The sequence below is a fragment of the Harpia harpyja genome, chromosome 3 (genome assembly GCF_026419915.1).
Source record: "Harpia harpyja isolate bHarHar1 chromosome 3, bHarHar1 primary haplotype, whole genome shotgun sequence".
NCBI lineage: Eukaryota > Metazoa > Chordata > Aves > Accipitriformes > Accipitridae > Harpia > Harpia harpyja.
In genome coordinates, this window is record NC_068942.1 from 40,472,963 (window position 1) to 40,489,749 (window position 16,787).

Sequence of the window (16,787 nt, forward strand, 5' to 3'; positions counted from 1 at the left end):
GGATAGGAAGTTTGACTTCTATCCACTTATTATCTGTCTCTTTGTGCTTGCTATTCTCATGGGGTAATGATTTATCAAAGATCCTAGAACTGAGCCTGCAGGCTCTGTTTACATTGTGATTTCAGCGTGCTATAGAGTAGTTTTCTTAAGAAATGAAAGTATACTTGCTGGCAGAAAGCTGAATTAACAAACAGTCAAAATAGCACATGCTTTATCCATGAAGATAAGCTACCAGATACTGCCTGTATTATTAACTGCAGTTCTAACCTGATATATACTAGAGAAGCCAAATGTGATTCTGTGGTGAAGCTGTCAGTAAAAGCAACAAGTAAAAATCTGTAGTTTTCAGGTATTTCAGTCCTCACTCTTTTCTTATCCCCAACAGAATCTAAGGCACTGGCCATCACCTCCAAGGCTCCACCAGCAAAAGATGGTGCCCCTCGGCGATCATTGAACTTGGAGGACTACAAAAAGAGGCGGGGGCTTATTTGAGCATGCCCACTCTGCTGCTTCTGATCCTGCATGCTCCATGACGATGTCCTACCTTTTCTTCCTCCCTTTTCAGTTCTCCCTTCTGGGTTGGAGCAGCAATGGAGCTGGGAAGAGACTCTTTAAAACTGCCAGTCATCTGTAACATAAACCATTCAACTATTTACTGTATAGACCTCCCTTCTTGCCCTTTCCTCCTGCCCCCCTCACAAATGTGGATCTGTGCTATTTGGGGTTTTCCCATTTCTTTTAGCTTGAGTTTTGTTTTTATTTTGTTGATGCAGCTCGTTGGTCCACTCTGTGTTCAGTATTAGCCTGAGGTCTGGATTTCCGTAGGAATCTCATGGTGATCGCAGAATCGGCACTTGGTGATCTCCCCTTACATACCACCACAGGCATGGTGAATAAACATTGGCGCAAGACCTTTGTGGCTGGAAGGTCATCTGCACTTTCTTCCTCTTTTTCTTCCTCCTTCATCCTAGCTTTGGAGAAGGGAATCTTCAAAAACTGGCTTAGGTTCAAAGTGTAAATTTTTTTGGGAGGGTTGTGTGACTTTTTTTCAGGTGTTTTTTATCATTTTTAAGCTGCAGTACTATTTGTATCCGTCTGTCACAGTTCTTTACGGCTGTTTTGAATTTCTACCAGCTGTACTTGAGCATCTGAAATTGCAAGAAAGAAACTCATTAAATGTGATTCTTCTTACTAAAACGGCTTGGCTGGTATAGCTGTTTAACTTGATGTTCCCTTTTTTACTTACACTTAACTGATGAGAGAGAGGTACACAGCTCTTGACGTGGGACTTATCATCCATAGTACATCCGGAGTCTCCAGCTGTAACTGAGTGGAGTAGCTTTTTCTGGGACAGCCCTGGGGTGCTCATTGGTTGGGCTTTAATTTCTCCTCCAAGCCTCCAATATTACATACTTTTTAAGTCATTGTGTCTTCACTGGGCTCCAGCTCACTTTGTTCTTGCTTTGTGAACCATTTAAACGGGGCTTCTATAAACAAACAAAAAATATTAATAATTAAAAAAAAAAACTTTGTGTGGAAGGGGAAGGACACGTTAAGGACATAGAAAGGTCAGTGGGTAATGTATGAGAGGTAGCTGAATGCACATTTTTCATATATAAACTGGTACAAGTGGAGGGCAACACTAGCACAAGAATTGTATGGCTTTATGGAATATTTGACTGGACACAAGGTGACAGCTAAATTATCACTCAGGTGTAAAAAAAAAAAAAAATAAAAATCAAAGTGTAAATATAAGTGACATTTAACAAAGAACTTTTCCAAACAAGATACAACTGAATATATGGAGCTAAGAACTAAATTAAAAGAGAATTAGAAGTCTAAAAGGTTAGAGGCCCTCGTTCAGGTAAGCGTGCAAGCACGTGTTTGTTCCTACTCAGTCCAGTACGTATATAACTTAAGCACTGAACTGGATAGGAATGTTTCTGGGGGACCCTGAAGAGGGAAAATGCTGATGCTCTTCTTGTGTCAGAGCATTACTGTTTTTCTGAAATCATACACTGGTTACATTTAAACCTGTGTTTGATACTTTCTTGTTGGATTCTTAATGCAACTTTAATCTAGTTCTTATTTAACTTTCTCTTCCTTTTTTAACAGTAGCTTTAAAGAAACATCATGTAATTGTGTGCAGATTGATACTGTGTATAAAAAGAAAATCAACCTATGAAGCAGCTCTTATCTACCGTGTAAACAAATAATTAGAAATCCTTCAATACTTATTTACTGAATAGTCCATAGTTCTAGGACACATGTGGGTTATTCTGTAAATATGTAATCATAGTGTGCTTTATTTGATGGCCTATTTTAGCAGCTTCTCTGGAGTTGTAGTAGGCTCTCACATATGTGTACTTTTAACTTTTTAAGAGTGGATTTATGGAATCTACCATGATAACTTCATAGGAGACATCATGATTCACTGTGTAGATAATGCATATGATATGATTTTGTTTTTTTCAACAGCTTCAATTATGTTACAGATTTGTAATAAAAAAATCTAAACTTATTTTGCAATAGCCAGTTTTCAAAATAATCACTCTCCAATGCTTTGCAGAAATAATTGCCAAATAAAGTGATTCAGGAACTGGTTTTTCCACAGAAATGCCTCAGAGCTCTGAGGCACAGTGACAAGAGGTCTCTAAAGGTAAAGTTAACTCAAACTCATTATTTTTAATATGCTTGCCCTTGATGTATTGGTTTTAGATAACTTCTACATTTGGTAACACAATAGTCTGTACTACAGCCAAAATGTCAACAAGACCCATACAGTGTTGCAAGTAACTTTTAGTGGAGATAGCTGAAACAGAGGAGATGCAGTGAGTTTAGAACGCAGATCTGAATGATGGACTATGTCCTAGTTATCTGCAACTATGAAACTGCCACTTACCCTCTCAAAGTCTCTGGATTCTGCTGAAATACTTTGAGAGGCAACAGTCAGTAAATTATCATGCAAACCTCTTATATTGAGAATAATACATCAAGAAAGTACTTTTGAATAGTTACAGAACTGTGTATGAAAGCTGTAATCTTTTTTCCTTTAAGTGCATGTAAAGGTGAGTGACTATACCTCCCACTCATTAGAGAGGGAGAGATTTGTTTGCTTTGTTTCATTGGTGTCCTAGCATAGTTCATCACAACTGTACAGACTTCTATAAATAAACTTGGTTTGTTGGTTTAATAAGGTTGATTGTTTATCCCTTGATCTGAGGTGCTAAGGGCTTCCTGTCTGGAATTTGTTTTTTTAGAAACTGACACTTCATTTATCAGTCTGAACACAACAGGCATAACTTGAAATAGGACAAGTTCTGCCAAGATGGAGGGAAAAAAATCTTCACCCATAGGACAGTCAGAGAGTGGACTAGGTTGCCCAGAGAGATTGTTCTCTCCCTATTTTGGAGGTTTTTGAAAGAAGGCTGGATTAAGCCACGAATAACATGATCCAACCTTGTAGCTTACCCAGCTTGGAGCAGGAGGATGGACTGGAGACCTCCCTGAGCTCCCCTCTGACCTGAATTATCCTATGATTCTATAAGTAATTTCATATTGCTTTCTCCAGTTTTGTCTGTCTGCCCTGCATGTACTGCTCCCCATCCCTCCCCATCCCCTCCTACATGTAGCACACAGAATTTGTCTCACAGACGTGGTGGCTTACCATGAGCAGTGCGGCATTTCCCAACACACACATCCTGAGACTGTTGCTGTGTATATCTGTAGAGTTCATGCTAGGGATGTCTGTGAAACAAAACTGTCTCTATAGATTTATCACTGAACAGGCTGGAAGACTCAGCCTGTTACACTGTAGAGTGAAGAGCTGTAACAGATTTGATGAGCAAAATGTTCCTTTGATGCACTTTGAACAACAAAATACATTTTGAGTTTTCCACCTCCTTAGGAGCTTTTTTAAATGCATATGCTTTTAAACTGCTATGCAAGGTCACAGATTTTCAAGGAGTCTTTAGGACAAAGGGTCTTGAGGGTGGGTTGACAGTTTTTAACTGGCTTTGGGAAGGATAGTCAACCAAAGGAAAAAATGTGCCTTGGAGGAAAAGGAATGAACTAGCTGTGAAGAAAGTGCTTCACAGTTAGTTCATTCCTAGCAGAAGGTGGAAGCAGAAGAAGGTGAGAACTGAAAATGAGGAGTCTGCACAAATGCTTCACTGGTATACATACTGGGGAATAAAAAGGCATGTGAATGTCATCTCAAATTTGGGCTTTGGCATCTTTGTTTTTTCCCCCCATCTTAACTAGAAGATAGTTAAGCTCGTCCAGGCCACTTGAAGCTTTGAATTTTGGGGTTCTTAATTGTGGGAAATAAGTGCTGTAAATTTGATACCTAAACTACTGATACATATGCAGTCTTACTACCTTCAGCACAGTAATTTAGTCTTTTAGAGGGAGATGCTTAATTAACCAAATAAACAGGTGAATTTTCTTTTTCTATTTTTAGCTGGAATGGTTAAGCACTCAATGGTTCTACCTTACCACCATCATCAACCACTTGAGATTTTAGCTCCCCCCCCCCTTCACGCTCAGTGGCTGAAGGAGTATTGTATGAGCAGTTTCTTTAGTCTCATACTGTGTGGAGTTATCTGGGTAAAAAAAACAAACAAACAAACTTTTTCTGCTTTGTCAATTAGACTGTGGGATTATTAAACATGAAGAGTTGTGGTGATAACATTTTAAACTTTTCCAGCTGTTTGGAAAGCCAGCCATTAGATGTTCCCTTGGGGTTCTTTATGCCTTGACATCTATCTAGATGTTGAATGCTCCTGTGGCCCAGCTGTGTCAGGCCATCACAAGCCTTCCTCATGTGCCAGCCTTTGGACACTTGAGTATTTTTCTTTAGCGTTCTCCTTTCTACTGAGAAGCAGCAGTATCCAGCTAGGAGTCTGAGCAGTTAAAGAAAAATTAAAGTAGGAGCTTCCCTGGAATAGCTAGTATATTGCAATTACCTATGAGTAACAGAAAGCAGGGTGAGTATTGATAGTACTTATGATGCTGTATCTGGCATCTTGTATTGGACTACATGTAGAATACTGTATTAAGTTTTTGGCTTCCCCAGTTCAAGGACAATTTCAACCACCTGGAGCAAGTTTAGTGGAGGGCCACCAGGATGGTCAGAGGCTGGGGCTTGTTCTACTGGAAGAAGGTGATGATGTAGCACTGTAATACCGTAATACTGTTGTTAGTAACAGGCCATCAGCTTAGTACTGAGGCTTATCAGGCTTCCCTTTCTAGACTTTTCTTGACCTGCCTGTAGCTTTGTTTTACTTAGCTTTGCTATAACAATGATTTCTCTAACTGGCCGGGTGTCTGTGGCTAATTTGTTTTACTTCTGTTTACCTTTGTGTGGTGCAACCATAGTTTTATATATGTAAGAGTAATAAGCAGTTATTTTATGCAGAATAAGATATTTATGACCAAAGCAGTGATGTTGTGAAGAGAAACGCAGGTGTGGTATGATAGTAGAGGCCTTTAGAAGTGGAAACAAAGGATGTAGCATACAGAAGTACAAATGGACAATGGGGCACATGTATGGGACTGGAGACCCTATAGTCATGTATTGGTGAGTGGTTACTCACCAGCGTTCAAGTATGTGTTCATTGTTTGGGGATTTTTTGCTGTTGCTTTTTTTTTTTGGTTGGTTTTGGTTGGTTTTGTTTTTGTTTGTTGGTTTAAAAAAGGCAGAACCAGAACTGGACAAAACTGTGTTGAGGGAGTAACAGAACAAAGAAATTGTATCTAATGTGTGAAGGGCACCATATATCATAAATTTGGATGTAGCATGGAGCTGTAGACCAATGAGGGAAGAGAAAGATGTAAAAGCATGTTAGCAAACATAAGAAGAACCCCAAGTGGATCCTAGAGGGAGGAGGAAGAAAGCAGCAGCATATTCTTCTCAACAAAGGACTCCAGATGCTGACAGGTTCACATTATCCTTTCCAGCAGTCTGGAGCTATTGACTTTGAGACCCAGAGGAGCAACAGAAGGGTGAAAATAACCTCTAGAAAAGGGATAGAAACCGAGAAACGTGTTACAATTTTAACTATTACTGCAACTACTTCTGTATAAAAGTACTCTAACTGCATTATTATTCTTTCTTTTCCTGTAATAATTAAATCTAGGCTAACAGCGATCCTTGAATTAGGTTAAGATTTCCATATGCTAACAATAAATTTTTAGCTTTACTTATATATATGTTATGCTTCCTCTTTGCCCGTAAACAAGGTCTCCAGTTTAACAGAAGAGGTAACTTCAGGAGGAGTTAACAGCAGCCTTCCGGTAAGTGTGGAGAAGTTGTCAGGAAAATAGTCTGCTTTTTATGGTTGTGTGTGGTGGGAGGATGAGAGACAATGGCATAACTTGAAACTAGAGGTTCTGATTAAAGGTAATGAAACCCCTCTGTGAGGACAGTGAATCAGTGGAACAGGCAGCCCAAAGAGGTTGTGCAGCTTATCCCTGTGAGGTTTTCAACTGGATAAAGCCCTGAGCAACGTGGCCTTGGAGCTGACCCTGCTGGGTGCAGGAGGTTAATCTGAGGAGGCATGTCCTGATGTCCCTTTCAATCTAAATTATACTATGACCCTATTTACAGTAAATTCTAAGTGAAACCTGAGTGTACTTTGCTGTAACTCATCTGCTCCATAGTCGAGCTGTTTTATGACAACTGATAGGAGTTACCCAGATTGCCAAACACAGCACTTAGCTATTTGCAAATCAAGATTATAGGCTATTGATTTAGTTACAGTCTGGCTTCTCTAAATATAAAGTCTATGTAGAAGTTTCTTAATTTATATCTTTTAATTGAATGAAAAACGTAAAGAGCAGTTCTGCTACCATAGCCCACTACTGGGGAGACAGCAACTCTCCTTCTTGGGAAGAACCTGGAATTTAACCACTGGTTCTTCCTAAATTCTCAGCATCCTGCATTCCAGTGGTCTGTGGGTGATAAAGTGCATTTTCTGTAGTGCAAATAATTACTCTCAGTGTGGTTAGGTTAGGTAGACATATTTGAGGTAGAATGTATTCTTTATCATTAACTTTGCACTTAATCTTCAGTATTGAAATGAGAGGAATTATTTGAAACAGAGAAGTTCCGTTTTCTCTTTAGAAGTTCTGGCACTTAGTGTCAAAGAGTGAGCTGAGTGCTTTAAGAGACTTAATACCCTTATGCAGTATGAAGTAAGGCAGTGTAATTTCCTTTCTTAAAGAGTAATAGTTACAGAGGGGTTTTCTTTGTGTTTTTTTCTTTTCTCCATATCAAGCTTAAAAAAAAAAAAAAGTTCATTGACTTCCTCATGTTTTTTGATCCTGACAATAGCTCATGTCTAATTCCTGAAAGCTAGCTGCAGACTCTGCTCTAGTGAAACTATTTATATGCCATTCTGAGCTTCTGTCTTTCTGCACATTTGTAATCCCCTGACAACAAAAGAAACACTGAGCCCTAACGAGGGTGGGAAAGAGTGGTTATTGTCTGGAAAATACTGAGAACCTCTGGTCCATGAGGACAAATACTATGCAAACTTCAAGACATACTATATGCTGCTTTCTGATAGCTACCCTTCCACCTGTGCCAAATATGGCACCTGGTTTGAGTGAATCACGTTATTTTCACCTATACTGTAGAAAACCACCATGAAGTAAGTAACTTTCTGAAATGATTTTTAAGGAATGTTAAAGTTTTGAAATAAATTAATTGGGAAATTGGTGGTTACTCATAAAAACACTTGCAAGCAACATCCCTGACTTAATTGCATGTGTATAAATTATCATGGATCCTGCACAAATTTGTTTGGGTTTAGTAAATGTATAAAATTTTGCTATATGAGAGCTATGTTTTTTGAGTACTGTTCTGGAGAAACTACACTAGGTCAGTGCAGAAACCCATGATCTCAACAAAGGGGAAAGGGAAGAAAGCCATTGGAAAAAAATTTGCTGGAAGTCTCAGGCTAATGTCCTAAATCTCATGTTAATTCTCAAGTAACAATATTACATTTCCTCAGTCTTCCTGGGGAAGGTTTTTGGTTTGTTCATAAACTTCTGTCAGCTTGTTCTGAAGAAAATACAAGGGTGGATAGGGTAGTAAATTACACTGCAGATGAGTAACTTTGTCAAGTTGTTAAAGCCCATTTTAGACAAGATTTGTAAGCACAGCTTAATGCTAAATAATGTACATGGAAGCAAAGAATACAGGTTATTTTCTGGCAGTTTATATATGTACAATGACCAAAATACCTCAAGACTTCGGGGAGTTTGGATTTGGGATTCAGCGGGTTGGAGGAAGGGGCAGTACTGATTAGAAGGTGGGAGTGATCTGCCTTTACAAACAGCATGACCAAGATCACTATGCCTTGTTTCACTGTGCCTGCTTCAGGAAAGAAATTCAAAAGATCTTCACTTAAAGGCGGTGAGGAGGAAATCTCAAGAGCTGTAAAATGTGCCACTAACTCAAACAGATAAAATTTTATCTGAAATCCATGATGATTGTGACTTTGTGCTTTATGAAAGGACCATTCCCAAATCATTTGTTTGCTCTCCTTCATGACTATGGACAAACATGCAATTGCCAGATACCCCACCTGGGGCACAGGCGTATTTGCATTGAGTGCAACAGCGTAAATGGCAGCTACTTCATCCCTTCTCTTAATTCTTCCTGGTGGCACGCCTGCCAACAGGTAACTCGCTTCTGATATTTTTCAAGGTGAAATTGCTGTGTAAAAGATCAGCTCCTAAAACCAGATGTGTGGCTGTCAGTTTTTAGGCCTTTTACTGGAAGTGGTAGTGGAGGAGTACAAGCTGATGTGAGGAAGCCATCTGAACGCCAGTGACATGGCAGCCGACGTGTGGACATTTTCTGAGGTGGCAGTTCTAGTGCAGTCCCTGCTGCTTACCTATAGCAGGTATTTCTCATCCTATTCAAGCAACAACTGATTTTTTTAAATGGCTGATGGTATGGCAATTAGAACAAAATTGTTGCTCATATCCCAAATATGCTTTAGGAGATTACTATGAAAAATTACATCTTCTCCCAAGAGTGGCCCTAATGCAGTGGGTTTTCTGGCTGCAGTTAGTACAAACACAAGCTCTACAGTTGGTTTAGTATTGTAGGCTTCCTTGATTTGGGAAAAAAACTGATCTATGTGACTAGAAAAGCAGATCATATACAGCATAAACTCTAAAAAGGAAAAAGACAAATTTTTGTTTCATACTTTGCTCTTGAAGACTTACTAGTCATGAAAACCTGAGAGTAGGTATTCTTCATGTAATGAAGCTCTCCCTTTGGTAGTATTATAATGGACTATGGAGGCAAACTTTCCACTGTTAAGGTAAACTTGAACATTTGAATAAATGCTGTCTTCATCTGAAAAGGACTAGATGAATTTCAAATACAAAGCAGTCATTTTCAATTTTTAATCAGGATTAGTTGATTATTAATTGATTTTTTTTTTCCATTGCAAACTTCCACAATATTTTCCCAAATGATCCAAGACAGGAAGTTGAAGATAGAAAAGTATGATGGCAAAAACTGAAATGAAAAGTAAGCTGAGAACAATTTTAGTGTTTTGTAAAATTGTTTTTAGCTCTGTTCCTAATAAAGGATCTGCTGTGAAGAGTTTTGCAATTTAGCTTAGCAAGCAAAGTCTGAGTGGGAATTAACTATTGTAACAACGTGGGATATATGGTCTTTAACAAAACCTTTCACCTCAAGCTAAAATCCCATTACTGCTTAGCACTGAAGAGTTTTTAATATTGCAGCATTCATATTACAGAATGCACTCCTGGGTTTCCTGTCACTGTGTTGCCTGTTTCAACTAGCATGATCTGTTCACAGCAGCTAGTACTCTTCCAGAGGCAGATAAGACTACTGAGGGGGGAAAAATTAAGTTTATAAATTGTATCTTGAAACACTTTAGGGATGAATGCCTGGAAGCCTGAAAACGTACGGTCCCAAATATTATAAAATTATCTATTTACCCTCTGTTGTAGTGGACGGGAAGACTGTGGGAAGCAATGGTAATGGAGTAGAGTCCTCATGAAGAACATTTGCACTCACAAGTGACCTGAACTGCAAAGTTACAGGCCAGGACTGTTCCTGTGGTGATTATTTTGTGTTATTTACTGAAAGCTAAGACTGAGGCTTTTGTAGACTGCCACACTAAAGTTTTGAATGCTGGGCAGAGACGGCCTGGGTAATTCCTCTGGTCCTGCTCTCTTCAAGAAGTGATGAGTAATGGGATCCACTGTAATTTACTGTAAAGTGAGTAATCACTCATGACAAGTTTGTTGTTGCCTGGTTACTAACCATAAATTATGACTATAAAATTAGAGAGCATTTAAATTCTGAAGGCTGCTTATTGCCCCTTTGTTTTTATGTGTTCCTGCTCATTAACTTCCACGTTGAAATAAATTCATTTTATCACACCTTGCATATTTATATGATATATTAGTTCCCTTTGCTGCAGTCCCTTTTCAAAGGGAACAATGGTGGTAACTTACCATTGGAGGTAGAAACCAAGTCTCATTCATTCACGAAAGATTTGAAGATAACCCATTTGTTAGGCTGTCTTTACACATATTAGGTCTCAGCTAACACCGTTCTTCAAAGTACCTGGGTATTTTTGACCTGACCTCTTGGGGATGGTAGCAGATGGCCACAGCAGAACAATAGATGTTTTTTCAGATGTTAAAATAGGGCCGGACTGAAGTGGGAGTTTGTCAGGAATGTAACTAGATATCAAATGTGATCTGAACCTCAACTTTGAAAGGAGAGGGTAGCTGAGGGGCTGTCAGAGGACAGAGCGAGTGGTCCATGCTGCATGAAAGCATTTCTAACTCTTTGGCTAAATATGGGCTTTCTCAAACACCACAGATGAAGTGTGGGGTCTAAGCCCTACCGCTTTGCTGCACTTATTCACTTGAGCTCTGTACTTTGCTGAGGTGGCAACAACAGAAACCAGGAAGGAGGAGGCACAGCCGTGTTGTTCCTCGAACAGCCTTTCCAACTGTCCCTTCATCCTGCATCCTTCCCCCTCTGTGATGGGGGAGCGTGGGGCTAAGAGAAAGCAAGGTCTGGGGTGCTGGGACAGGGTGAGGGGATCTAGTGATGCTGGGGCTGCGGTGCCTGGGGAGCAAGGAGAGTGAAAGACAGCACCTCGAAGGCTGACCCATATGAACATGGGAACTGTTCTTCTGAAGCAGGGCCTGGCTTCACCTGCTCCACTGGTGGGCCCTTGAGTTGTTTTCCCAGTCTCCTGAGCTCAGGAAAGTGAGGAGGCAATGTTGCTACTGAGCATGCTGAACAACTCCCACAGCTCAGCGGTGTCTCATAAGCACCCTTCTCCAAATGCCTTCACCGGCTTTTGGCACAAGTTTGTAATAACACAGCTGTACTTGATTAGGTTCTGGAAAAAATGTGCCTGGAGTTTACTATTGCCTTTGGTTTCTTTATAAAACAATATACATATGTATGTATATTTCTACTCTTAACTTATTACTGTGTCTGAAAATTAATCCTGGGAAAAGATCAACATGGTATTGTAGAAAGTCATTCAGTATTAAAAAGAATCAATTTGTCAAGTTCAGGGAGGCAAAGCACCATTCAGCCATGGCAGGGAGCTATGGTAACCATCCACTTGGGCAAGCACATTCAAAAACATCACCTTGAGGAGCACACAGGGGTTTTTTTTAATCTCTCCTTAAAAAAAAAAAGTAATAAATGGCTACAGAGTGCACATCATCCAGGAAATCAACCACATCACAAAACTTTAGGTTCTTCAAAAAAGCCATTCATGTAAAATTGATGAAAATATCTTACCTGGTACTCACCTCTATAAATGGAAGACAACTTGAAGGCTCAGTATTTAGAAAATCTGGTGACTCTGTTCCAGAAGTCCCATGGCTGAAGTTAGACTGTTCAAAAAATTTGAGACAAAGCTACTGAGTCTATTAGAGTAGCTATTAGTGAGGAGAAACAGACACACACAAAACAAAAATCCAGGGAGGAGTAGTTTTCTGAAAGTGGACTGAGCCACATGATTTGACCAATCTCCTTTTCATGGATTAGCACTCCGGCTATTGTTACAATTCCAGGTGCTTTTTTATCTCTAACATTGAGAAAGGATAGCAAAAGGTGAGTTTCTTGGGGGGGTTCTCTTAGTGAGGGGGGACTAAGACTGCAGTCTTTGGATGTGAGTGAAACTGTTTGGTTTGCTTGCTTGGTTGTGGAAGGAGCTAGTGGCTCACTTGCTGAATGGGTTGAGATGGTGCTCCAGCTTACACATAACATGTTGACATGTTCTTTTTGTCTCATATGCCTTGATCCCTTCAGACATGAACAAAACTAAGGCAAAATGTAATTTAATGAAATAGGTACTTCTTGCATTATCAAGCCAAAAAAGAGGAGGAGCGCTTATTTGTAATGGTAGAACACTTAAGGTGAAATTTCTTGTTCTAGGCAATAGCAAACCATGAGGCTACAGAGCTAACTTGCATTAGATGTGAACATTGTATTCAGTTTCCACAAATTAAACATGGAAACTCCTGAATCTGGTAATCAGGCTGGAGGGACAGGAGTTTTGCAGAAGTCTCTTTTTGGTCTCTAAATTGATTTGGGATTAATTTAAAACAGCAGAAAGCTTGTGAGGGTCTCTGAAAAAGTAAAGATTTCCTGTGTTGGACAGACATACAGCTATAATAAGCTTTACTTTCTTACTTTTCTGACCAGGCTATAAGAGATTCATTTATCTCTTTTCTATCAAGGGACTGAAAGTCCCACAGTAAAATTGTGTGGTGAGGGAGAAATATAGTAGGTTTTCTAACAGCTTTCCAACAGGAGGGTCTTAAAAATCCTGCAAATCTGTCAAATGGAGAAACAAAGATGCTGGGTGGGGAAGGGCTCCCACAAGAAGGCAGTTAGACTGTCAGAAGTTTTGCCAGGGAACACTCCATTGCTTCTTTAGAGGGAGAAGCAGCATTCCTCTTCTAGGTGGGGAAGGGCTGCCATCAGAGCTGCACTGCTGAGTCGAATCAAATATCCCTTTGGGCCATTATTCTGTCTCGGACAACAGCCAGTATGGGGTGAATAGGACAACAGTATAAGAAATAGGGCACAAAGAAAGTGCTCTTTCCTCTTGATATCTTCTCCCAGCTTCTCAACATCCGCAGTTCAGGAGCATCCTGAGCCAGAGGTTGTTTCAAAACTATTATACTTAGTAACCACCAGCAGACCTAGCCTCTTTGGGTTTGTTCATGCTCTGTTTTGGAACCAAGAGAAGAGCAAAGTGGCAGAAACCACTACATTTTTCACAAGCAGTAGAAGCTGAGAGACATGGAGAGGAACAGTCTCTGAGATTCACTAGTAAGAGTCTATTGGAGGAGGAGCAAGGGTCAAGGAGAAACCGTGATGGTCTTCATCGCATCCAAAATTCGCAAAGGAATTGTGTAGTGCGGGTGTGATTGTAGACTTTAAAGTAGCTGACTTGTTGCTAAAGATCTTGATTTTTTTTTCTTTTTTTCTTTTCCCAAGCAACGAATAGGTGAAGGGGTACTAAGAGAAAAAGTAGTACTGGGGGAGACAGATGTTCGAGTACTTTTTAGTTTGGGTAGTACAGGTACGCTCGTGGTGAGCAGATGTCAGTGATACTTTTCAAAGCCACAGCTTCTTATTTGGAACAAAAGAGCAAACTGCAACATGAGCAGTGTAGGAGCAGAGCAAGTGCCCAACCATCACCCCTCTAGGCTGGCTGGCTCCTGGCGTTTGCTCCTTGCTGAGTTGTAAGCAGAACCAGTACAGGGTTTTTGCTGGTGTGGGGGAATGACCATCATTCCTCTAGCAGGTAGCTAGAGGAATGTGATTGTGCTCACAATCTCCTCTGCTGCTGCAGCTCAGCTGGCTAAGCTGTGCTGTCCTGAGAAAAGATTGTGGGGAAATTGTTATAGAGCCTGTCAGATGCTGTCCCCGTGATATTGCTATCTTTCTTAATTTAATTACAAGATAAGTCTGCTGGGGACTTGTCCTAAAATCTTATTTCTTGCAGTTGGGTTGACAACATATGATCCACTCTCTCTCTCTCTCTTTTGATCCCTTTTCTGGCATATACTTTTCTAATTATATCAAACACTGGCTGTATGCCTTCATTTTTAAGGCGCTCTGCTATTTATCCCCACCCTACTAATTATCTTTCATCATTAATGAGACTCTGACTCCTGCCTCTAGTCTCTATGGCTGACTTAAACATCTTTCAGACAAGCTCCTTCATGCTTTCTACCATGCTGCTTCTCAGGTTTTGGAGGCGCTTTGTGCAAACACTCTCAAGGGTCTCAAATCGTCCTTCTGTTTCCTCTGCGGAGCCCCAGTCCCTCACCCTGCCATCTCCAGCCATGGGTCCCTCCTCTCCTGTTCACCTCCCAGCCTGCCAGGCTCAGCCTTCTCCCCCAGCTCTGCCCTGGGCAGTGCACCTTGGCGGCAGGGACTGCAGCCGTCCAGAGGGAGCGAGCAGCAGAGATTTTTCCATGCTGTTCTTGAGCCAGCACTGGCTCCAGCAGTCTTATTTTGGGCTGCAAGACACTGACAGAATTTTCCAACAGGCTGTTAAAAGGGAAACCATGTTCCAGGCTGGAACGGCGTACAGACTTGCTGCCATTTGGTTTTTCATCCTGCCAGGTGGCGAGCATTGCTGCTCAGCTGCCACTTTGGTTTGTTAATACCTGGTGCAGCTTTTCCTTTCCTTTGCTTTAGTTTTCTGTTTTAAGATAAGGTCAGAAGAAGAGATTAGTCATGAATTTGCTAGGTGAGCATTGCTCAAATGCAGAAGAGAATGTAATATAGAGCAAATAAAGCACAGACCTGTCTTGAGGAGCAGATGTGGGGGAAAAAGCAGAAAACTTAATCCTCTATGACAAGCCTTGGTAAGTAAAGTAGAGGGGAAAGATTTTTCAAATCCAGCAATATTTCCTGATCCCTTAGTACCTGTGGAGTCACTGGCACAGCCTATACATAAAGGGCTGAAGGCTAAAAAAAGCAGATTCGCCAGCTCAACTGTTTGGCTGTTCATTAGAAACTCGTGTCCCCATTCTGTGGTCAGCGTAATACTCACTAGGAGGCAAATATGGAGCCTTGGGACAAGAAGCCAAGCATGCCTCAGGCAGGCTGTGCAGAGTTTAAGGGGTACATCTCAGAGGAGAGAATAAGGGATTGCTATTCCCCATCACAGAGCACCTTAAGCAGCTCAGTTCTGTGCAAATGCAGCAGGGTAAGAAAATGTTCATGAGTGGTATTTTTTTTTTAATTTAACTATTCTTTTAATGTGTTTGAAAAGGAAACAAACCATGCGTCTAAAGGCTGTTTAAGTGTTCCATGTGAAAAGTTTATATCCATGTACTTGGTATTCAGAGTATTTAGTTTCTCACCTTCCATAAAGATAATAATTGTATTGCCTTCCACATATTCTCTCCTTCCATAAAACCTTTCTTCAGACCTGTCTGAGATTTTTGTAAGGGTGTTTGAAAATTTAATTTTACGATGAAAAATGGGAGAAATAAATCACAAATTTTTGTGGTTCTTTTACAGCTTTTCAATAATCTTGTCCTCTTTCCATATCACATACTTTTTCCACTTTAAAATTATATGCAGCACACATTCTCCTTTCATTGTCTTTTCCTCTTCTGAGTAACTAAGTACAGAGATGAACTGATAAAAATGTTCTTTTTTTCCAAAATCTCAGGATGTTTTTTAAAGGGGATACAAGAAAAAAATTAAAATGTGTAATTTCAGGATCTGATTGGCTTAGGAACTGGTAGTGTAAATCAGGTGAGTTCATTTTTCAAATACCACTCAAATAGGTAATGAACACATGGGTTAATTTCAAAGATACTGATCTCTTGTCTGCTAGTGTCAATCCAGTTTGGAGCAAACAAATATTTCTACCTCACATCTTACCAGCACAAACTAGCCCATAGAGAAACTCATGTAAAAAGTGTCAGATCAGTATCATAGAAAAGGTGCAATGACTGGATCCCTTTACTCTGTTCAACACTCAAGAATTTTTACTGGTGTATTTATCTTTACTGGTGTATCTTAATGGACAAAGCAAATGTCTTAGGTGAATGTATTTTATGTGAATCCAATCTATGAGTTGTTTGATTGCTCTTACTTACAAGTATTCTTTCCAGTACTTACTTGCATTAATCATAGAGCTTGAATGAAAACTTTTGTCTTTAAAACATTGCTTCTTTGATGTTTGTGCCTGCTTCCAGCATCCTGAATAGGCATCTTTGTGTGGACAGTGGACATTGTCCAATGCAGTAACTAAACCTAACTGTGGCATTCTGTGGCCTTGGAAGACAGTGCTGTCCATTCAAACTCCAGGCACTATTTTTCAGTAGTGCTTGTAACATTTCCATTAAAACTATGAAACAGTTAAAAAGTCATCATTAAGTTATGATTAGAGCTCAGAGATTGCTCCCATAATGAAGAAAAGCAGTTCATTCCCCATTGTATCTCCAGACTTTATAGAATGGCAGTTTGGAAGGACTCATACCAATGGAATTTGTAATTTACTTATTTTTTGACTGTTTTATTGCACCAAAGCCAAGACTCCCCTTGGATTAGCCAGTCAACACTCATCTTCAGTCAGCTGCTAGAGTCCTTGTTGTATAATCACAAAACCATAGAATGGTTGAGGCTGGAAGTGACCTCTGGAGGTCATCTTGTCCAACCCCCCTGCTCAAGCAGAGTCACCTACAGCAGGTTGCACAAGACCATGTTCAGATGG

General features: G+C 40.1%; 1 protein-coding gene across 1 annotated transcript in view; it reads left to right on the forward strand.

Moving 5' to 3' along the window:
* Positions 1–3,196, forward strand: part of RTF1 (RTF1 homolog, Paf1/RNA polymerase II complex component) — a 31,620-nt gene extending 28,424 nt beyond the window's left edge. Inside the window, 1 exon segment of the mRNA XM_052782137.1 lies at positions 386–3,196. Coding sequence (XP_052638097.1) covers positions 386–492 — 107 coding nt within the window. The 3' untranslated portion in view covers positions 493–3,196.
* Positions 3,197–16,787: the final 13,591 nt, after the last annotated feature.